Genomic DNA, 25549 nt, shown 5'->3' on the forward strand with positions numbered 1-25549 from the left:
TCCTTAAACTCTCATCTTTAGAAAAAGTCAGAGATTATCTCCAGACCCAAAAACTGAAGTACTGATCAACTCCACGCAAAGAATTACTAGAACTTCACTCACAGAATTATTCCCTACAGGAACAAAATGTATAGCAACATATTCTGAATGGGCTCAAACCCCTCAAGAACTCTGGCAAGAATATTAAAAATAATAACGGTGCTCCCAGAATATCCACCCTTCACTATCAAGGAAAAATTTACAATTCAGATTCTGAAATAATACATTTATTCTTTGAATTATTTTCAGATATCTATAGTAGCAATAAACAAGATACTTTAAAACCCCAGATGGAGTCTTTTCTTAATTCCATTAATTTCCCCTCTCTTGAACCAAATCAAGTCTCTCTCTTATCTGCTCCATTTACCATCCAAGAAGTCCATGACATTATAAACAACCTTAAAAGAGGCAAATCTCGGGCCCTGATGGCTTCACTACTAACTTTTACAAAGCCTTTTGCCCAAAAATATCCTCCATCCTATTGAAAGTCTTTAACTGTATCATTAAGGAGGGTATTACTGACTTACATTGGAACAACTCAATAACCATCTTACTATTAAAAAACAAACAAGACAAAGCAGACCCACACAATTACAGACCAATCTCTAATAAATGTTGACATTAAGATTCTTGCTGCTATTTTAGCTAATAGATTACAAAAGATACTCCGCCTTTAATTTCCCTGACCAAGCTGGTTTTATGAGCAATAGACACACATGGGATAATACCCTAACTTTGGATTCCCTAATACAATTTACCAAAAAAGACAAAAATCCAATATATGCCCTAACCTTGATGCCTCTAAAGCTTTTGACAGAGTCAACTGGGACTTTTTGTTTGCTACTTTGTTCCATTTCAATATACCTAAATCCTTCTCGGATATAATCAGAACACTTTATACAAAGTCCTACACATACCTTTATATAAACAAACAGAGATCCAAGCCAATATTGATTACTAATGGAACAAGACAGGGTTGCCCACTCACCCTTTCTCTTTAACATTTTTATCGAGCCCTTCTTCTTATATATCGCGCAGAATACACACCACAACATCCCTAAAATCCTAAACACACATGTCGCACTATCAGCTTTTGCAGATGATTTAAATCTATACTTCCAGTTTCCCAACTCAGACCTACCCAAAATCTTTGATGCCATTAAGTACTTCTCCACCGCATCAGATTACCTAATTAACAATAAAAAATCACATATTTTCCCAATCAATTCCAACTCCCACAAATCTTTCTATTTCCCAGTCCTCTTTACAAATAACATATAATCTTAAATATCTAGGTATCCATTTTGAACATAACCAAGCTTCCATGCTCCAAAATAATCTACTAAAAACATGGTCCACCATCCAGCAAGATCTACAAAGATGGAAACTTATGAATCTAGCCTTCTTGTCCAAAGTAGCAATAGTGAAAATGAATGTCTTACCCAGACTCTTATATCAATTCAATGCGGATATAGTAGTCTTTAATAACTTCTTTTCCAAAATTGAAAAAGACCTAGCTAGGTTCATCTGGTTCCCAAGTCAGTCAGGATCTCTTACTCTAAATTAACCTATCCTAAGGAGAAAGGGGGGTTAGGCCTTCCAAACTTTCAACTGTACTACAAGATCATCTGCTCAAACAGAGTCTGGTCTATTTCAAACTTTAGCAGCAAAAACCATACCCACTCTCCATCATGGTTGAAAATCTGGCATCACCATATTATTTCTAACAAAATTAATCCTCAGGCTATTCCCTTCCTATCCACTATTTCTATAAACAATTGTAATTTAGCACATTCTCTGAAACATAAAATTAGGCTTTTCCAAAAACTTATTAAAGACATCAATCTGGAAAATATTCTACCCCTGCTCCAACCACTCCATCAAAATCCAAACATCAAAATCAATAATATGATGTTGGACCTTACTAAATTTCCTCTCATTAAAGATCTCAATGTATGGGACATCCTCAAACATAGATCAAAATCTCTTCCTGAGCTACGGTTAATTCTTGGAACCAATAACAAATACACAGTTATTCTTCGACAATTAAGAGAAATTATACTTGCACAACATTTCAATCTTCCTCCTAACCCTCAGGAAATTAACAAATTAATTGAAACTATATCTGTAATATCAAGCACTAAAAAAACAATTTCATCTTCTTACAAACTATTGAATTCTGTGCTATACAACTCAAACTGTCTCTTTTCCAACTATTGGAATACTGTTGGTTCTCCTTTTACAGAGGACCAAAAACTCTCAGCTATAAAATCTACTTTAGAACTCTCCCTTTTAAAAACTCTTATACACCCAACTGATGCTAAACAATAATTCCTACTTCACTCCTGTAAGACTCAATAAATTTAATCCCAACTCATCCTCCTCGCACCTGTTGCCCCATCTGAGAGCGGATCTACTACACATTATGTGGTATTGCAACCACTCTTACAAACTTTGGTGCTCTCTAAAAGTTCGCTTACAAAAAATGGGTTACTACACCTCAACCCTTTCGTGGGAAACAGCCATTCTCCATATTCCTACCTCCAATTATCTAAAGTACAACTCCACATTTTAATTATTCTCTGTTCACTTATTAAACTATACATCACTAAAATTGGTTAGATCGCACCAAACTTAGTTGGAATGGTTTCAAAGAGATGGCTTTCAAACACATCTCAGCTCATAAATTCATTATAAAAGGCCCCAAAAAGAGAACTTATTTTGGTAAACTTTGGAAGAAACTTATAGATGTGATTCATACTGAATAACCTCCCATTCATACCTTGAGTATAACAGCTATCCCTATTCCTGTTAATCTACCGAGAACCACTGCCAACCCAATTATTATTATATTTTGCAATACCACTGCGGAGGAATGTAGCACTGTTGGTTGTAAATATTGTATATAATTGTTTTGGTTAAATTGTTTACAATGCTCATTGTGCTGTTCCTATCCTTCTCATATGTATCATTGCTAAACTATGTGGTTACTCACAATATTCTGTAATTATCCATCGTTGCATTTTAATGTGTATAACTGTAATGTATTTCCTATCCCAGTATGCATTGTATCATACTTTGAAAAATAAAAGAATTATTTGAAAAAAAAAAAAAACTTACAAGCTTGATGCTCATGAAGGAAACATCTGTATGGAAAGGTGGGAATGGAAGGTAGCACTCATATTGTGAAAGCACATGTTTACAGAGAATTAAGTAAGTTAGTCTGGCTCCAAGACTGATGCCTACATAAATACTAACTATCTAGCCAATGTTTATTTAGTCTGTCTTCAAGATTGATGCCTGCAGATAAGATACTGAGTACCTAGCCAATATTTGTAAAATTAAATCTTTTGCTATCCTTTGCCCATCTCAGAATCTGCATTTTTATTCTATTATATTTTTATGCATGTATGTATGTATGTATGTATTGATTTCTTTATTTGGTTAGTTATTTGTCTTTGTTGACCAGGAAAAATCAAACTGGGCAAAACCTATTTTCAGAGGAGACCTGGGGAGAAAAGTTCCACATTTAACTTATATGTGATGTACATGGGTCTATATCACATAGCTGAAGTTTAATAACTTTCAGCACGGAATGTTCGAACCATCCTGTTTGAAGTTAAAAAAACTTTGAGTATGGATAAAAAACAAAATAAACTGTTGTAAGCAGGGGGGCAAGCCACCTTGCACCCCCCCCGCTACTTAAATATACCAAACCCAAGATCGCACCACATTGAACAAAATGGAAACCTCCCTTATGGAGATTTCCATTGAAATGCTCGAACTTCTGCAAATTCGAAATTATGGTCTCGACCATATGAGGTTTGAACTTGCAGAAGTTCGACTATCTGATAGAAACCCAATGTACATTTATTATTGTACGGTAAAAACTTACGTTATTTACATGATTTTTAAATATTTTTAAATACTTTTTACATGAACTTAACATTTTAACACAAAAACAAGAGAATAATTGCATAAATTGGCTAATTATTGAATAAAGAACTAAGATACAGTAGCAACTGATGTATTTATAGCATGATGGCTGCAGGGAAAAGATCAAACTGGGGTGTTTGGGGGTTTAGTAATAATATACAGACAGACAAGTAGAATATAGCTTAAAAATGATGAGAGATAAGAAAGGGGAAATTATGGAAATGAGCAAGAAGATAAATAGACAGAATAAGAATTGTAGTTAGTGGTGAGGTGTGAGAGAAGAAGGAAAAGTAAACGTTTAGGAAATAAGTGCATTATGAGGAGAAGCGATAAGGTACAAAACGAATGGGAAGCAAAGTGGCTGTAAGGGTTGGAGAAAAGTAATCTGAGTAAAGCTAGCTAGGCAAGCATGAGACGCAGACCCGTCTTTGGCATAGGTAATGTTTAAGCAAAGTTTTGAAACCATTTACGTTTTCTGTCTGTTTTAACTGCGTGGGGATTTCATTCCAGGGTTTTGACACATAATGAGAGTAGAGAGTCTTCAGCAGTGTTGTATCTTATTGATACATAGTCAAAGTTTATTGAATGAAAGTCTCTTGTGGGTGAATAGTACAGTAAAGTATTTTGTAATGCTGGGCATTTGGAGATTACAGTAGGTTGGGGGCCATGATTAGTTGTGAGTATGTAAGCTGGTTTTGAAGTTTAAGTCAGTTTGTTTTAATGCAAGGCAGTGGTGTGTTTTATAAGGTTGGTTGGTTGTAAAATTAGCTATTTTGTAGAACCAGGTGGCTAGTTTAATTTTATATGTAGTTTTCATATTTGTAAGAATAAGGGAAGCATATAATAGAGAAGGACGGAGGTATGTTGCTGCTAAGGTAATCCTTGCTTGATCTGTCAAGTAGCGTTTAGTCCTGTAGAGGGAGCTGAGTTTTTGGTGATTTTTTTGTGATGGAATGAAGCATGTGGTGATCAGATTTGAGGTTGTCATCTGTTATCACTCTGAGTAGTTTAGTTTGGCTTATGAGTTCTATTTTTATAAAACCCAAAAGAAGCAGTATTCGTTGCGAGTCCAATACCTTCTTTATTGTAACACCAAATAAATTAAGCGCTTTCGTCAGTTGAAACTTGACTTCATCAGAATTAAATACAAAAGATAAAACCCTGCTTTAATATATGGACTACTAGTCAGTGATTGGTCCAGTAATTTAAACAATTAACAAGTCCATTAACTTAATTGAGATTTAAAATACCAAAGGTTAATTTATCACATCTAATAAAATTTCTGCAAAATTCTTAATGTTCTAAAAACATTGTAGCAGTACAATATGTAATGGTAAAAAGCACAAATATCACAAGTAAATAAATATGTATTATTTGTATAAAAATATCAATTATTTCTCATTTTACTTAAACTTGTTCTGCCCTTTCCTTTAAAATTGGTGCCAAATTCAAACATTCATTTAAGCCAGGGGAAACATTTGCTGCAAGCCTAAGCTGCCATATCAATTCCTTTTTCAATAATAGATTTTGCCAGTCTCCACCTCTGGCTTCCAAATGAACTAAATCTAAAATAGCAAAATGAAAACCTGTATAATCATTACATGTCATACTATGTTTATACAAAGCATTTGTAGCTTTTTTATTTTTTATGTCATACAAATGCTCGTAAATTCTTGTCTTGAGAAGCCTCTCAGTCTTCCCAATATAGAAAGAACTACAGGTGTCACACATAGCTTCCTAAACAAGAAGGGTTAGCTTATTTTGAGGAGACTTTATATAATCTGTCTACTATGAATGGTGATGAAATCAAGTTAACTTGTGAAATGATGGAACTTATATTAGACCACAATTACTTGTTTTTTGAGGGAGAATATTTCCAGCAGGTTAGAGGTGTGGCAATGGGTGCTGCTTGTGCCCCAACTTATGCAAACATCGTTTTACTAGGATGGGAGAGAGAATATGTGTTTGGAAGTGAATATTTTGATTACATTAATTACTACTGTAGATTTTTGGATGATATTTTATTTTTGAAGGAACAGTTGAGACTATTCCTTTATTCATCCAATATCTCAACAGTACTACCAGTTTTTTGAAGTTCACTTTTCAGTTTGATGCTAATGAAATTAGTTATCTTGATACACTCATTATTAAAGATAAGGACAAATTTAAATCAAAAATATACCGTAAGAAAACTTTTTGTAATAATTATCTACATTTTAACAGTCATCATCCTTTCAGTCAGAAGAAAAGTATAATTAAGGGTCAAGCAATTAGGGTAGCTAGAATGACATCTTCTGTGGAAGATCTTCGACCTGAGTTTGAATATCTAAAAAACATGTTTTTGGATAGGGGTTACCCTATGGGTCTGGTGGAAAAAACTCTTTATGAAGTGTACGTTGAATGGGGTAAGAGATATACCCCATTATTAGGTAAAGGACTAGAAAAAAATGAAACTTCTGGTAAGACTGATAAAAAAACTTAATGAAACCAATTTTGAGCATACTTGTATTTTACAATCCAGTCCCATATATCAACAAGTTAAAGATGTTTTGCATAAGAACTGGAGCATATTTAAAGTTGACCATGACAAATATCAAGTTTTGGGTGAAAAAACAGTGTTTACTACAAAAATTGGATTTAATTTGAAAAAGATTCTAGAAAGTGGACCAAAATGTCTTGTAACAGATGAAGTCATTAACAATGGTACTAGGTGTTGTGGGAGATGTAAATAGTGTTCTTACATCTTAAGTTACAGGATACTAAAATATGTTTGAAAAAACAGAACAATAATATAGTTTACCCCAGGAGAGGCAACTGTTTTTCTAGCATGTTAGTTTATATTGCTATGTGTGACACCTATAGTTCTTTTTATATTGGGAAGACTGAGAGGCTTCTCAAGACAAGAATCTACGAGCATTTGTATGACATAAAAAATAAAAAAGCTACAAATGCTTTGTATAAACATAGTATGACATGTAATGATTATACAGGTTTTCATTTTGCTATTTTAGATTTAGTTCATTTGGAAGCCAGAGGTGGAGACTGGCAAAATCTATTATTGAAAAAGGAATTGATATGGCAGCTTAGGCTTGCAGCAAATGTTTCTCCTGGCTTAAATGAATGTTTGAATTTGGCACCAATTTTAAAGGAAAGGGCAGAACAAGTTTAAGTAAAATGAGAAATAATTGATATTTGTATACAAATAATACATATTTATTTACTTGTGATATTTGTGCTTTTTACCATTACATATTGTACTGCTACAATGTTTTTAGAACATTAAGAATTTTGCAGAAATTTTATTAGATGTGATAAATTAACCTTTGGTATTTTAAATCTCAATTACGTTAATGGACTTGTTAATTGTTTAAATTACTGGACCAATCACTGACTAGTAGTCCATATATTAAAGCAGGGTTTTATCTTTTGTATTTAATTCTGATGAAGTCAAGTTTCAACTGACGAAAGCGCTTAATTTATTTGGTGTTACAATAAAGAAGGTATTGGACTCACAACGAATACTACTTCTTTTGGGTTTTACAGGTTTTTTACAAGCACTATTGCACCTTTGTTTGGTTCATGGGTTCTATTTTTATGTTATTACCTGAGGTAATATGAAATGTATGTTTCTGGTTTAAGGTGTTGGTTTAAATTAGCATAAGATGTTTTTACATTAAGCAGCAAGTTAGAATTTTTTAGCCATTTTTCAATGTCAGTGAATGTTTTTTGAGTGATTTCCTATAATTTCGTTATGGATGGAATAGAGAAGATACGGGTTGAATTGTCAGCATATTGTACAAGTTTGGGAAGCATTTTCATGGTATGAAGTTTATTTATGAAATATTAAATAGAAGGGGACCAAGTATTGACCCTTGGGGAACACCAACAGAGACTGATTGAAATGCTGAAAGGTTCTGTTGCCATTTAGTTGCCTGCTGATGATTGCATACATAACTGTGAAACCAGGAGAAGGGAGAGGTAAATAAGACCTAGTGTTTCAAGCTCAGAGAGCTTTTGGTGGGACACTGTGTCAAATGCTTTGGAAAGGTCAAGGAAAATTGAAGAAACAAGGTTGCCCTAATTTTGTATTGGTTTACCATGCTGGTGAAGTTGAGGAGGGCAGTAATAGTACTGTCATTGGGCTTGAAACCATGCTGGGTGCTGGAAACAAGGTTGTGTTTGGTTATATGTTACATAATCTGAGAGGGAATACATTTCTCAAGGATTTTACAGAGGGGTGAAAAGATAGCAATAGGTAGTCTGCTAACTCTTCTGAGTACCTCCTTTGTGAAGGGGTATAATAATAGATTTTTTTCCAAAGGGGGTGGGACGTAGTTTTCAGTTACTAACTGGTTGATTAGAATGGAGACAAGTAAGGCTAGTGCTTCTGCACCTGTTTTGAGGAACTCAGTGGGAAGGTTATCGACAGATGAAGTTGTTGCTTTTAACTTGGCTAGTAGTTGTTTTATGGTTGTTGCTGGGATGGGTTGAAAACTAAAAGACAGTGAGCTGTTTTCAAGAGTAGATGGAAATTGGAGGGGTGAAGTGAGGTGGTCATTGATTAGTAATAGAACTGGCTGCACAAAATGAGTGTTGAACTAAGTGGCAATGGACTCTTTGTCATTTGAAGTAGAAGGGCAGGTGTAGTGGTATGGCCGGAGTGCAGTAGTTTATTTAGAGGACTAAAATAACAGGGTTGTTTTGGTGCTTTTTTTGGAGATTACTGTAACATGATTTCTTGTCAAACTTAACAAGGATCTTGGTACAGTTTCTGACATATCTAGAATTGTGATAGACATGTTGTTTTTTTTCTTATACCATTAGTTCCATGTTCTATCTCTTTGCAGCATGAGATGTTTGGTCTCTTTTGTCAGCCATGGTGCTGTATTAGTTTTTACCCTTGTCCTAACTAGTGCTAAATCATTTAGTAATTTTTGTAAGGTGTAACTGACATGAGTAACTGCTTTATCTAGAGGCATTACTCTTAATATATTCCAGTTATAGCGTGACAAGGCTGTAATAAATGTGTCTTTTCAAATTTGGTTAAATTGCATACCTGTTTATATATTATTCATTTCGGTGAACCATGTTGTCTGATTACATAAGTTGGGAGGTGATCACTTGTAGTATGTGGTAAGCAACCAAAAGATGTTATATTATGGTGTTTGTTTGTCAATATTCAGTCCAGTGTGGACTGCCTATTAGTACTTTTGTTTATTCTGGTTGTGCAGCTTATTAGTTGGGTGAAACCAAATAGGTGAATATAGTCATTGGGGGTTCCTGCTGTTTGTGGATTGCCAGTCTATGTTAAGGTCACCTAAGGTGAAGGTTTCCAGAGGGATGTTGACAGATATCCAGTATAGGTAATGTTATTGCCTGGTAGGATGTATACTGCTGAGATATATATATATATATATATATATATATATATATATATATATATATATATATATATATATATATATATTTCTTATGGTTAATTTATATATATATATATATATATATATATATATATATATATATATATATATATATATATATATATATATACATTTCTTATGGTTAATTTTGAGGTATGCAATTGGAATCTTGATGATTGGATGGGTAATAGGAAATTCACCCCGGGATCAATTCTGTGGTTCTGCTCGACAGGGGCACAGGAAAATAATTTTCTTGGGTGGCGAAAGCTAGGGTACATTTTTGGCTAGACTTGTATAGGCCCTAGGGCCAATAGCCTAGTACCTACCTATGAACCTATGAATGCGTCAGCATTATTAAATTGTAGGATATTTAGATGGGGTGGAGTTATTTCTAAGTTGTTTTTATAAATAATCACAATAGTGCCTATTCTTTTAATATTTCTGTCCATTCTGAGTATGTTAAAACGTGGGGGAATAATTTCATTGTCAGTTATTTCCTGTTTCATCCAGGTTTCAGTGGTGATTAGTGTGATGGCAGTGCACTGGCCCAGTAATCAAGAAGCCTCAATCCTCACCACTACCACCAGTGAGGGGCATGCACATTGGGAAGGATAACAAGTACACACACAGTAAAGTACAATTTCCCTTAGGAGCACACAAAGATCACAATCAATCTGGGGTTGGTTTCTCCAGATCCCCAATAAGACTCCCCACTGGCAGAGCTATAGGGTACAGGTCTCAGCCTATTGGTCAAGCTGAAACCTCCAGCACCCTCTCTGTCTAACCAGTGCTTTGTGTCCCTGCCCAAGTAGCTGAAACACACACACTTTGAGATATGAGTTATATACAAACACACAGACACTCCTGGAGAAAGTTGGCTATGCCCCCTTCTCTGCCCAGGCTATAAGGTAGAAATCACTGCAACCAACCACTAATATCAGCTACTAATAAGGCCCTTACCAAAGGGTATCCAATTTTACTGTGCAATATTATTATTATCCAATTAGCAAGTATGACCAACAGTAAGGCTTATTGGAGTGGCTTGGACAGCATCACTATATACATGCAATGTACTCTAGATTTTAACTTGTCTCTGCACAAAACAGCCACAGTTGAAAAGTTTAAAAATATTTAATAATAAATAATAAAAACACGTCAAATCTCCTCAATTAAACACAGTGCTAGTCAAGAGTTCAGACATCACAGGACAATGCTTAAAATAATACTGTAGAATAGTCTGACATAAATATAGGAAACAGCTAGTCTAATCTTACTATTTTCTATCTATATCTAAGAGAAACAATGTTCTAAATAACTTACACACAGAGCAAAGGCAGAGTGCTGGTGATGTTGACAGTTCTGAAGACAAATGCAAAATGCTGAGATTCGCTGACTCTGAGAAAGTCTTAAATTGATAATACATCACGGCTGACTGATTTTAGATTCCATTATTCTTAACTGTTTTGATTGAGCTTCCCAAGCTAACATTACATTTCTTTTTGTAATGTGCATCTGCAGGAAGCCACAGCAATAAAAGACATTATACATGTAAAATCTAGCAATTAACTCTTGTCCTAAGACAATAGAAGAATTCATTGATCCAGACATCCCGTCTCTGAGCCCTGAGATTAGTCATAAAATGCTTTACTTTATCAGCTTTCTTCCAGAAGTGTGCACTGTGGTTACATTTTTGAAGTTCAGAACATATAACAGTTTTTCTTACATTTACTTTTCTCTTACATTTGTAAAACAGCCTGTGGATTTTATTAATGTTTACAATGACACAAAATTATTTACAAGATTCTATCTGGCTGGGCTGGCAGCCTTTCAGGTTTTCACATTTCTCCCCTCCCTGAGAACTGAAAATAGTTTTTCAAGTGACCCTTGAGAAACGTTGCTTGAGACGGTTAGGATTATCTGACTACACTTTATCACATTCCCTATCTTGAGATCCCATCTGCATTGACATTGCTAATCCCACTGCAGTGCTGCACTGACATATCATATGCTTGCAACCATAAGCTCCATCTTAGCAACTTAGCATTTTGCTGGCTTGCTCACTGTAACCATGTTAGGGGATAGTGATCTGTAACTACAGTGAATTTCCTTCCATGCAGATAAGGCTGAAGTTTCAGCAGTGCCCACACTATGGCTATACATTCCTTTTCTACAGCTGCATAGCATTCCACCCTGGGTTGGAGCCTACGACTTAGATAAACCACTGTGGGCTCTTCTCCCTCTGAAAAAATCTGGCTAAGTACAGCCCCCACCCCATGGTTCAAAGCATCCACCTGCAGAACAAATTCTTTGCTGTAATCTGGACTGCCTAACACAGGGGGTTCTCCCTAAGCTTCTTTAAGCTTCTGGAATGCCTGCTCACATGCTGTGGTCCACACTACCTTTTCTGGCCTGTTCTTTCTTCTCAGGAGAGTGAGTAGAGCAGCTATGGTACTATAACTGGGGAAGAACTTTCTGTAGTACCCTACTGTTTTTTGGTAACAGGTGTAGGCAATGCCTGAATGGCTTCTACTTTGGCAGGTTCTACCCTGATCTTACCACTCCTCACTGTATGTCCCAGGTAGGGGACCTATGCCATACCCACCTGACATTTTCTTGGCTTAATGGTCAGCCCTGCCCTCTGTAGTCTGCCCAGCACTTCCCTGACATGCTGAAGGTGCTCTTGCCAGGAATGGCTGTAGATGGCAATATTATCTAGGTAAGCAAGGGTAAACCTTTTGCTTCTGCTAGGATATGATCAACCAGCTTCTGGAAAGTTGCTGGGGAATTTTTCATCCCAAAGGGCATCTTTGTGAACTCATACAAGCCAAAAGGAGTCACTGGGAGTCAAGGGCACCTGCTAGTAACCCTTGGAAAGATCAGTGGTGGTAAGATACTTAGCCCCACCCACCTGCTGTAAAGCCTCATCTGTCCTAGGCATGGGGTAAGCATCTGACTATGTGAGACTATTTAATTTCCTGTAGTCTACACAGAACCTGGTGCTGCCATCCTTCTTTGGCACCAGCACCACTGGGGAAGCCTAGGGACTGTTGGATTCTTGAACTCTAGCACTAACATCTCCTGTGTCCCCTCCCACAGAGTCTGTTTGAGTCTCTCATGCACCCTATAAAGGGCCTGCCTAATAGGCCTTTGGGGTCCTGTATCCACCTGGTGCTGCACCAGGTGGGTACACCCTGATTTCCCAGTGAACATGTCCCCGAACCCCTGTAACACTGCTCAGATTTCTCAAACCTGGGTAGGAGATGGCTACTGGGACATTGCTACCCCTTCCACTGAGGTGTCAGTATGAGCCTCAGTGAGGAGATCAGTCACCAGATCTCCATCAGACTCCTCCTGTAATCCACTGCAAATATTCATCACAATGGCCTCCCTATCATGGTAAAGTTTCATCATGTTAACATGGTACAATTTTGCCCTTGCCTCCTGCTTAGCAGTTCTACTATGTAGTTAACATCACTTACCTTTCTTACCACCTTGTAGGGCCCCTCCCAGGCTGCTTGCAGCTTGTTTTGTCTCACAGGAATGAGAACCATTACCTGCTGCCCTATAGCACACTCTCTAGCTCGAGCACTCCTGTCATACCAGACATTTTTCTGTTGTTGGGCTTCTGCCAGGTTCTCCTTGGCCAAGCCCATGAGTTATCTGAGCCTTGTCCTGAGGTTTTGGACATATGCCACAACAGACACCTTGTGGGATTCACACTCACCTTCCCACTCATCTCAAATTAAGTGTAGAGGCCCCCTCACCCTCTGCCCATCTAACAAATCAAAGACTGAAAAACGGTGGATTCCTAGGGAACCTCTCTGTAAGCAAACAAAAGATGGGGCAAATATTTGTCCCACTGCCTCTTAAACTGGTCTGCAAATGCCTGTAGCATGGACTTGATTGTAGAGTTTAAGCTTTCAACAAGACCATTAGTCCAGGGGTGGTAGGGGTGGTTTTTAGGTTCTTCACCCCACAGTGCTTCCACAGACAAGTCAGCAGGTCTGACATGGAATTGGCACCTCTGTCAATCAGTATTTCTTTTGGGAAACCTACCCTGCTGAAAATCTATAACAAAGCATTTACCATCTTTTCTGCCTCAATGGAGGACAAAGCCACTGCCTCAGGTTATCTTGTAGCATAATCTACTGCCACTAGGATATACATTTTACCTGTGGAACTTGGGGTTCTCAGAGGCCTAACAATATCCATAGCTACTCTCTGAAATGGCTCCTCAGTCACAGGCAAAGGTATCAAAGGAGCTTTCACCTTGTCTCCTTCCTTGCCTGCCTTATGGCACTGCTCACAGGTCCTGCAGTACCCTGTTACATCTCTGGAAATTCTAGGCCAATAGAAGTTTTGCATAATATGTCTCTTTGTACATGTTATGCCCATATGACCTGCAAAGAGAATATCATAGGCTACGGCTAAAAGCACCAGATGGTAGGCTCTAGGCAATATCAACTGCTGTATTCTCTCACTTTCTAGCCCTCCTTCAGGGGTCCACTCTCTATACAGTAACCCTTTGTCCCAGTATACAGATTCCTCATCCCCTTGAGAATCAGGTGCCTCACTAGCTACCTGCCTCAGGCCTTGTAATGTAGGGTCTGAAAGCTGAGCCTGTCTCAACTCTCTCTTTGTAACCCTTCTCAGCTCCCCTTCCACAGGAAGTCTGGCATTCTCTGACACTGGTGCCTCTCTGTCAGCCTAGGTACTACTATTCACCTCTACCTTTGCAGTCACTCTGTCCAAGGGAACATCAGTACCCACAAGCAGTTGTGGCTCACCTTCAGTCTCACTGCTACAGAGTAGCTCTCTCCCTGATATAACCACCTCACCAGTCCTGGCTGCAAGTATGCAGTCTGACCGGGTCTCCCCCAGGCTACCAGACCCACATGCTTGTCTCCAAGCCTGACTGAGTGTAACTGCATGAGCACATGGCAGTGCATTATCAAAATTATTCCCTATAAGGACATCTGCAGGGATATTCTGAAACACACCTACTTGCTGGCTTCTTTTTCCACCCTCCCAGTCAAGGTGAACCCTAGCCAAAGCTATTTGGAATGGGGTCCCTCCTAAAGCTCTGACTGGAGTAGACTGCCCAGGCAAGTATTGTTCCTCTGTAACCATTGCAGGCTTTACAGTGGTTATGTCCGGGGCTGTGTCTCTCTTAGCAATGGCCTCTTTGCCATTCACTATGATAGGATGTAACCTCTGTTGGTAGTTTGGTATCCTTGTTGTCTCAAGAAAACCTACTGTTGGCATTTTGTCATTCCCACTTACTGGCTCCCTCACTTCTTTCCCCCCACCTTGCCTCCATGGACATCTGTATGCCACATGGCATCACTGGTTGCATTTAAAACATTTAATCCTTGGTCCTGGACATGTACCTGGACTAATGGCTTCCTCTGCTACTAGCAGATTCTGATAGGGCAGTTTTGGCTACCCACCATGGGTTCCTTTAGACCCATGAGCAGTACTGGGGGGTCCCTTTCCTGTGCAGGGATGCCCTGCTTGTTAGGTATAGGTGTCCTTTCTTCCCCAACTCATCTGATGTAGCACATTGTCTATCAGCTAACCAGATCCTTATGTCCTCAGGCAAAGTGCTAAGGGCTTGTTCCCTCACCAAAAGGTCTGCCAGCCCTATAAAACTGGTGAGCTGACATCAACTCACCCACCTATGAAAATAAGTGCTCAGTTCAGCAACATATTCACACACACTTTCATCTGCCTTGCATCTGTGCTCACAAAACTTTTTCCTATAAGTTTCAGGTGTTAGTTTAAAAATTTCTAACAAACAATTCTTAACAGCAGTATAATCAAAAAATTTGTGATCAAATAATTTAGACAGCACAGTTATAGCTTTACCATTGAGTAAGGGGGTCAGGAACCGTACCCAGAGCCTTTGGTCAACATTATACTGTTTACATGCCCTCTCAAACATATGAATGAAACTATCAAAATTATCCCCCTCTGTAAACTGCAGAAGAAATTTACTGACCTTTTGTGCTTCGGGGTCCAGTTACTCCCTTCCCCATTACCTCCATGACTCTGTTGAAGAAACAGCATCTCCTTTTGTGCTGCCTCTGCCTTTCCTTCACCTCAGCTTCCAGGCATAGCAGTTTCTCATTCTCCTTAGCCTGTAGACATCTGAGTCTCTCTGCAGCTTCTGTTTCCAAATGCCTGGCCTCCAACTCAAGTCTCTTTAGCTTCAGATGGATTTTTAAGTCCTCTGCAGAAAGGTTGAGCTGTCCATTCTCTGAGTGTCCTACACTTCCACGGACAGTCTAATCATCCTCCTGATTGCTGTTTTTGATGCAGTTGTGACTGAAGCTGCAATCATGTCTGCCTTAGTCAGGTTTCCATGCACCAGTCTCTTAGCCTGGCACATCTCAGCCAACTGGCCCCTTGTCAGCTTGCCATACTCCTCTGCTGACATGCTTACCTGCTGTCCCTGACTAACTAAGCTAGCAAAAGAAATAAACCAAAAACAACGGAACTACTGGAGAAACCACCATGAACCACAAAATACTCCAGATAAAGCACCAGGTCCCAATGAAGGCAACCTCAGTGAACGTGAGCCAGCTAGCATAAAACACACAGGTTTATTCACAGATTGAGTGCTTTCATATCCAAAAAAAAAAAAAAAACAATCAGAATCTAAATTACACCATATCCTGCTTAGTTTAAATTATCCCTCCCCACAGTACACTGGATAGTTTAAAAATATCTCATGAATAAAATATTAATATTTCTGAAATGTAAATATACAAATGTACAAATGTGTTAATATGTAACAAAAGAAATAATACATTGTAATCTGAACTCTGAATAGTTACTGCGTGGCTGATTTAGAGCACAAAAACACCTTCAGTGATCACTGTACACAAGCTACACAAATTCGCTATCCACATCACTACAAGCCAATTAATATCTGATAAGGCTAACTCACCACTATTAAACAATTAATATCTGATGTGGATATCCCACCACTGCCAAACTATTAATATGTGATGTGGATATCCCACCACTGCCAACCAATTAACATGTGATGCCCGTGCACTGGCCCAGTAATCAAGGAACCTCAGTCCTCACCACTAGCACCAGTGAGGGGCATACATATTGGGAAGGATAACAAGTACACACACAGTAAAGTACAATTTCCCTTAAGAGCACAGAGAGATCATAGTCAGTCCGGGGCTGGTTTCTCCTTTTCTCTCCAGATCCCCAATAAGACTCCCCACTGGCACAGCAATAGGGTACAGGTCTCAGTCTAGTGGTCAAGCTAAAACCTACAGCACCCTCTCTGTCCAACCAGTTCTTCATGTCCCCACCCAAGTATCTGACACATGTACACTCTTTGAGATATGAGTTATATACAAACACACAGACACTCCTGGGGAAGGCTGGCACAAGTTCTGCAGCTATGCCCCCTTCTCTGCCAAGGCTATAAGGTAGAAATCGCTGCCGCCAACCACTAATATCCACTACTAATAAGGCCCTTATCAAAGGGTGTTCAGTTTTACTGTGCAATATTATTATTATCCAATTAGTAAGTATCTTTAAACAAAACAGCCTGTGGATTATATTAATGTTTACAATGACATAGAATTATTTACAAGATTCTATCTATTACCTGATGGGAAAACTGTGTTGAGAGCATTGGAAAGTAATAGGATGGAAGCCATCTGTATTTGGATTTGACTTTCTGTACTGCTGACAAAGTGCTATTCTTAACTTTAATATATGTATAAGAGAAAATATTTGAGCATGAATATTGCTACAAAGAAGGAGAGATGGACAGGGAGAGGATTTTGTAATGCAATGTATGTGTGTTTGTGATGGAGCTGGGATATGATGTGGGAATATTATGTTTTTTAGTGAAGTGAGCTAGTGTTGTGAGTGTACAAAACAGTAGCGATTGACTTACTGTCATTGTGAGCTGATATGGTGAGAGTTTAGATGGTGGGTAGACAAAGGCAGCAGTTTGGTAAGATGATGGCAGTGTGGAGTGCTATGAGAACTGGAGAGAAGGAGGTGTAGTAAAGGGTGGGGAGATATTTCCAGGGTACTATATAGACAGTTAAGGTAGTGGAGAGTGGTTAGGTTGTGAGCAGAAAGCTGTAGGCAGGGGAAGGTGAAGAAGTGAGACTAAAAATCTGTGTTGATGAGAAGGATAGTAGTCCAAATTAGTAGCTGTAAGTAGTAATATGAGTATCTAAAAAAGTGCTTTGTGGTATTGTGCATGTGTGTGTGTGTGTGTGTGTGTGTGTGTGTGTGTGTGTGTGTGTGTGTGTGTGTGTGTGTGTGTAAGTATATGGTTGATGAATATATATATATATATATATATATATATATATATACACACACACATAAATATCTATATATATATATATATATATTATAATCTAAAAGTGTGTGGGAGTGAATGGATAAAGTTGTTGGTAAACAGGAGAGTGTATGGGCTAAGAATGTCTGTAAAGGAAGTTTTAAGTCTGTGGAATGGGCTGCAGCAGGAATTGGCAGTGGATAGAAATTGAAAAAGGGTTTTTAATGTGTTTGTCTTTAAGGGGTGAGTAACATATACTAAATTGTAGGAGGAATTAAGAGGGAAATAAATATATTTATATCACTTATGCTGTATGTAGCTCCTGAAAACCTATATTATTAATAATATGTTTATTTATTGGCATGTATTTAATGAAATAGTCCGACTGGGCACAATGCCCCTTTTCATTGGAGCTCCTGGAAGATAAGGCACCACACAAAATACATTAATTAAAGGTTATTAAAGGTCAGAGTAAGGAAGAGGAGTGCAAGTCTAAAAAATGTATTACAAACAACTATCAATTCATGGTTAGAAGACAAAAAGTACATCTTACAACAATGAGTAGGAGCCACTTGAAATAAAGGGAAAAGAAAAAAATATCCAGGTAAGCAGAGTTACTGTAGTACAGAAATACCCCTTATTTGCATTGTAGATGTTACAGATATGGATCAAGGCCTTAATTAATCAGCAACAAGAGAGAAGAAAGAAGAAAATAAAATATGCTTAAACAACCAACAGTAAACAAGTAGGTCAGCTACAGTACAGTGTCCGTTGTTAACAGTGGTTTCTAGGATTAGGCTTCTGTACAGAAGTTTGACGGCTATAGGTGAGATGTAAGGAGTAGTTTATAGAGTGCAAAAGACTGGTGGTAAACAGAAGGGGGGCTACTGAGTTGTACCATTTTAGACCAGATTGTGAAGTATAGAGGAATGGTAGTTAATAGATGTAGTTATATTGAGATGAAAGAAAGGAATAGTGAGTTTCTGAGTTGGAGTTTATATCTGGTCTAAGGAAGACAAACAGAGAGTATACGGTGCATGCACTGAACAAATCATAATGCATTTATGATGCCAACAGTAAAATTGTTTTTTTTTTGTTTTGTCCCCAGTGTCAGATTGACCATTGGCTGCTACTGTTACCTCTCTTTTAAACTCCTATCTCTCCCTCTGAAATGACCAGCTTAGCCCCACTGACTGAAGTCACTAGCCCGAGAACTAAAGCAAGTGGAACAATTATCTGTCTCTTGGGAGAAGGAGAGGAGTTCCCGAGGTCAGAGTGCCATGCTGTCCATTCCTGCAGAGGGGATTTCCCAGTAGAGATGAACAGTGATGTGATGCACAAAAATGCAGGTTTCTTCACACACATGCTAAGATGCCTAGCCACTCTTCTTGTGCATATGCATGTGTGAAAGACTGTGCCATGTGCTAAGATGTCTAGACACTCTTCTTGTGCATATGTGTATGTGAAACACTGTGCCACATGCTAAGATGTCTAGCCACTCTTCTTGTGCATATGCATGTGTGAAAGACTGTGCCATGTGCTAAGATGCCTAGCCACTCTTCTTGTGCATATGTGTATGTGAAACACTGTGCCACATGCTAAGATGTCTAGCCACACTTCTTGTGCATATGCATGTGTGAAAGACTGTGCCATGTGCTAATATGTTTAGCTGCTCTTCTTGTGCATATGCATGTGTGAAAGACTGTGCCATGTGCTAAGATGTCTAGACACTCTTCTTGTGCATATGTGTATGTGAAACACTGCCACATGCTAAGATGTCTAGCCACACTTCTTGTGCTTATTCATATGTGAAACACTGTGCCACATGCTAATATGTCTAGCTGCTCTTCTTGTGCATATGCATGTGTGAATCACTGTGCCACATTCTAAGATGTCTAGTCACTTTTTTGCATTCACTTTTGTGAAACATTGTGCCACATGCTAAGATGAATAGCCACTCTTCTTGTGCAATATGTATGTGTGAAACACTTTGCCACATTCAGCACTCAAGCCTACACCCTAGCTAGACCTCCAGCTTCCCAGGTTACTAATCACACCTGGGTCACAAGCACTGCAAGTCTACACACAGCCGCTGTGTTAGTGGGTAAACTATGATGTACTGGCACAGCATTCACTATAATAAGCAATAAATGAGGCATCGGAAATAGTAATTTATGTGTGTTCTTTTGCTGAATTTACTATATAGTGCCACATGTAGACACATATGGATCTGAAGCTTAATCTAAGGACTTCTGACAGAGTTGGCCCTTCTGGGGTGGGGATGAAAGTAGCTTGCATCACCTGACAGTGCCAGATTCCGATAGTACAGTGCCTTGTCCTTTCTCATGACTGGATATCAATGGCTACTCTCTTCTATGGCTGCAAAAGAGGCAGGCAGCAGAAAACAATATGTAGATATGGCGGGCACTGTATCAAGGGCAGGAAGCCAAACAGTCCTAAATGAAAGCTTTAAAACATGCCTAGCACCACCACCATGCTGTCTGTCTGATTTGTTCCCATTTCTTTGTAGGGACTGGCTTATATCTGTGGCTGTCACTGATTCTATTCCTAGAGCATTTTCATGAATCTTTTATGGTGCTCCATTTTTAAAGGCAAAACACACATGGACAACACTATCAAATCACCAGGCTGATAGCACTATTATTTGATTTACCTTATCACCTAACCAGAGTGCTGAGTGGCTGGTACTATGTTTGTACCCCTCTGACTGCCCCTGTGGCGTTTCACAATTCATCATCCTACTGTACAAATGATGGACTCCCTTCTTCATGAGGAAGAAATTTGCTTATACTCATATTCTTCCTTCCTTCCATCCCAAATCTTGGAGACGAGAGATTTCTAGAAATAATGAGTTTCTTTCAGGTGGAGCATGGAAATTAAGTGCGTATATGCTGATAAGGCGGTCTTTGCTGATATCTCACTGTATGTTTAGATTTAACATTGAGTTTTAAGTGTGCCTTTGAACCAGAATTATAGAAGTGAATGTCTTAATTTAGTAATGCCATGAAGTCACCATAAATAAGTAAAACAAAAAAATCATTATTAGGGGTGACAGCAGTGATACATACAAAATCATGTTTGTTATATGAAAGATTCATTGCAATAGTCAGTGTAATCAGGACGTCCGGGTATAATTTGGATGTCTTAGTGACACAGATGGGTGGGCTTTTTTGAAGGTACTTCACTGGCTACAGAATATAGTATTATCATGTCCACTTCATGGGACAGTGATGAAATGCAGCTTCTAGATAGTACAGCTTAATTGGTATCCAAAAATTCAGTTTAATAAAATGATGGATAAACTGTCTGTGGCATGTTAGTTGTAAAGGCTGTCGCAAAATGTTTTGCTTGATGTCCTTAAATACCAACCCCCCACATACACACAGACAGAAACGCTTAATAGTGAATACAAAATATTTGGAGTTGGAATAAAATACTTAGTCATATATCAGAAATAACGAAAGAAAAAAATGTGTTCATTCTACCCATTTTACATAAAAAGTATGCAGTTTTTATGACATGGGTAGTGCATTTTTTTAATTCTCCTGCACTCCTGTAATCATGCCAAGAAATAGAGATAAAAAAAAAAGAAGCTGGAGGAAGTCTAGGCAATGGAGCACACTACCAGGCAACAGATGGCAGGAGCACCAGTGATTATGAAGTTGGTATAGACATTAATGCAGCAGATAAGATTGTCAAAGAAATAAAGCTTATTACAGAAAATAAGATAAGCATTTTAAATCATTGTTGTGTTTTTTTCTTTTCCCTAGCCGTTCAAGCTTGAATGCCAGGACGCATGATAACATGGCTCTGAACTGTGATGTAACAGACCTTACAGCAGCAATTATTAGCATCCCTACTCCTCCCGCCAACACGCCAGATGAAAGCCTACCGCCATCCCCAGCAGTGCCGGGCAGTCTCAGGAACTCCAGCTTCAGCACAACGAGCTACATACAGGAGACTGTCAAGATCTCATCATTGTAGTTGAGTAAAAAGTGACAAGTTATCAAGAAAATCAGCTGAACAGCAGAGATGGAGAGCAAAGAGGCACTCTGCCTCAGGGACTCAAATGGGTGTAAAGTAGAAAATTATTTAATTAAAAAAAGCCTGCTTTAAAGATAAAATATTTCACTGTAAACAGAGAGTATATATTGAAAAGTATTAATTTGCGGAAAAAAAACATATTTAGCATTTTACTAGCTTAATCACCTATGGGAAAGAAAAAAAAACAAACTCTCAGGTGTTAACGTTTTACAGTATGTGTTGTATATGAAATGTGAGTTAGCCCCACAGCTGGTGAAAGGCACAATGGCATGTCCAAAAAATGTTACTCTCATTAGGATATTCATCATGATGCTGCCTGTAGTGTTTCCTTATATCATTAATTTTACATAGACTGTGCCTCACATTAGATAAAGGCAAACTTGCAGTGCTGCAGCAAAGTCAGTCCTGATGTCAGCCTTGTGGGACTAGTGTGCATCATGACCGCTGTGATATGCCCCAGGGTACAGATGAAATGGCTGTGGTGCTAATGCAAGATTTTTTCTTTTTTGCCAGCTAAATGGGGTAGTACCTGCACTTTGCATTTTAATATTGATAGTTGTCATGATGACAGAATAACAATAAAGTTACAGCATTCTTTTCTAATAGCACCAGGAAGGGAAGCAATGGGTTATACTGAAGGTGTCAGTGTTTATGTTATGTTTTATCCTGTACTGTCGGTGGTGACAGATGAGAAAACAATGAAGCCCAACATATTTCCTTAGTATAAAAGAAAAAAGTGAATAGTACCCAACATTCAGTGTTAATTAATCATAAAATATCTTAGTTTTCATTATTTTTGTCATACCTGAATGTTTCTGAACAAAGTAGGTTGGATGATATTTGCTGGTATGACTTTTGCTTCATTTCCTGAGAGGACACATGCCTTTCCTCTGTGGAAGCTGCATTTACTTATTTAATTGTTTAGAATTTGACTTGTATATTATTTTATTGGGATCTCATTAGTCTGGATGATTAGAGAAATAACACAGTATTATCTCATAGGATAACTAGTCTCCATGCTGTATCACCAAGGAAAAGAAAACCAAGCCCATGTTTCTGACTTAGCCATCATCAAACCAGTTTTGCAAAGAAGCAGCAGAATTATCACCAAGAGTCAACAAGGAAGTGCATGCCTGGAATTCCATGCTAACTTCACACTATAGCCTGGAAATCCATGGTAAAGTCACACTGTAAAGTAGACAAGACATTGACTCATCGAGTCACATTTGCATGCCGTTGTAGCTATCTTGGCTCTAGTTTTAACAAACTTTTGTAAATTAAATAAAGTAAAAGTAAAGTAATATACAGAAACCTAAGTTGTGTCATACCAATGTGGTATGACAGGTGAATTAAGAGGTGGAAGAGTCGCAACACGTGGTCCATGGATCAAAGATTACTGTGTTAGACTGACTGCACCAAATCTGTGTATAAGTACATAGAAGGATTTCCTTGTGGACTGCACCTGTTCACCAGTTCTGCTCCAGCACATTTTATTAGATTATTACTCTCTGAGCAGGTCAGAGACTACTCAAAAAAGAAAACGAAAGAAAGAAAGAAAGAAAGAAAGAAAGAAAGAAAGAAAGAAAGAAAGAGAAAGAGAGAAAAAAGAATAGACAAATAATATGAGAGAATGTTAGAGGATGTAGAGAGTGAAAGAAGACAGAGTCAGAGAAATCCTGTCTTCAGTATATATATATATATATATATACTGTAGTATGCATTACTGTTCAGTGGTGCCCCAAAAAAGATGCAGTTTAGCAATGGTACTACTGTCAAAATTAAAGGGAAGATGGTGCCATATTCAGTTTCTTTTTCTCATAATCTCAGATACATGTACAAACTACTTGTTTTTCCATGAAGCTGTAAGATGTATGTAGAAATTAACAAGTAGTACTGAAACTTCGATCTTCCTCGACAGTCAAAGATTTCTGTGAAATCTTGTAAATGAAGCTAAATTTCTTTCCAGGAGGAAGTTTTACTGTTTTGAAATTGTAACCTAATTTTTCTCATCATGAAATCAGGAAAAACACTCCACTAGTTATTATTGACTAGACAATTTTTCTTGCAAGGGTTTAGGATGAAATCTTATCTGCCTTCAAGGGCAAGCACAAATAAAAGGTTTCTATTATATTCCATGTGACACAGAACCATAGATCTATAGATCTAAAACAAAGCCATAGTCCTGGAGTTTAGTGATAAAGAAGTAATAATATTCTGAGGAGATGGCACACATCTAAGGTAATTAATATCATTTTACATTTGCATGCCTTAGTTAGTTAACTGATCTGAGTGCGCAAAATCTGGAATTATCAATAAAATTTACCTGGAAATAATCTTTTCAGTAATTTAGTCTTTATATTGGTTGATTCCTTTACACCAAAATAAGCAATGTTAAATAGTAAAATTTGCTAACAGTAGGGTTAAGGATGCTTTGCTTTTCTACTACTATTATACAGTCTCAGAGTTAGTTTATTTAGGGATGTGATCATGTGAGGCAAGCCCTCTCCTGGTAAGACATAATACTTATCTCATGTGATTTTGACCAGAAGGGCAAATGTGTTGAAACCTGCAGTCCAGTAACAACGGGGAAAGGAAGTTTCTCCTGGCATCCACTAATATTTTAACTTGGAGCTAATATATTAAGCAGGGAGTACAGTAGGACTTGTCCTGCTACAAAAACATTCCTTTTTATTGTTCTTGTCTTTTTCTTTGCTAGGTAGGAGCTGTCTTTTCATTGCTTAGTTTTCTATAAAGAATTTTCCAATAAGCTATCACATGCTTCTTTTTGTTGTTCTTACTAGCATCCTTCCATTACTCATGGAATAATATTTCTGTTCCACAAGAACAAAGACAATGAAGGCTTGAAAACAGATGTACTCAGCCTTGATGGCTTTAGTGTATTATTCAGAATGACATTCCTAAAATTGTTCTGCCTGCTGTAGTAGTACAGCCCTGTCAGTGCTGTAGAAAAAAATGAGTGTTAAAATGGGTTCACAACATCCAGCCTGTCAGGCCCAAAAGGATATAGCATTGTGAGCACCCAGGGATGAGGACAGGATGTGGGTACACAGCATAGCAATTTGTGAGCATGCTATGGGGGGGGTGGTAGTGCATGGAAAACAAACATATGCATGTGTGTGTATGGCTATAGCCTTTGCCCTTGTGCACATGTGCTGCTTTTTAGAGGTACCTGCATTAGCAGTGTGATGCTTAAAGGAAAGGGATGCACATTAATGAAGCATGTTCTTCTTCAGATAAATAGATGTCTTACTGTATGAGCAACATCCCTCCTTATGTCAAAGCAGAACGGCATTGTGCCCTGTGTATCTTTTATGGATGTCGAAGTGATATAGGGCAACAAGTCAAAAGTGCACAGTGTGGAAACAAGTGTACAACACAGCAGTGGCTGGCACTCCTGTAGATGGGGAAATGGAACACAGAGGTAAACAGCACATACAAGGAAACTTGGGTTTCGTACAGATCGCAGGGTATAAATATCAAGGCTGGTTGTATCTGTAACCTATATGGGAGAGAGACGGCAGACAGTGCTTCATCTTGGCCCCACTCTCTCTGTCTGTCTCTCTCTCTCTCTTACACACACACACACACACACACACACACACACACACACACACACACACACACACACACACACACACACACACACACACACACACACACACACATATATACACACAAATACGCATATATATACACACACACACACACACACACACACACACACACACACACAAAACAT

General features: G+C 38.2%; 1 protein-coding gene across 1 annotated transcript in view; it reads left to right on the forward strand.

The window, feature by feature from the left end:
- Positions 1-23451, forward strand: part of LOC122808896 (potassium voltage-gated channel subfamily D member 1-like) — a 426806-nt gene extending 403355 nt beyond the window's left edge. The window contains exon 5 of the mRNA XM_044080011.1: positions 21516-23451. Coding sequence (XP_043935946.1) covers positions 21516-21729 — 214 coding nt within the window. The 3' untranslated portion in view covers positions 21730-23451. The remainder of the gene's footprint in view (positions 1-21515) is intronic.
- The last annotated feature ends 2098 nt before the right edge of the window (positions 23452-25549 follow it).

The sequence above is a fragment of the Protopterus annectens genome, chromosome 8.part0 (genome assembly GCF_019279795.1).
Source record: "Protopterus annectens isolate FY-2018-M chromosome 8.part0, PAN1.0, whole genome shotgun sequence".
Classification (NCBI taxonomy): domain Eukaryota; kingdom Metazoa; phylum Chordata; order Ceratodontiformes; family Protopteridae; genus Protopterus; species Protopterus annectens.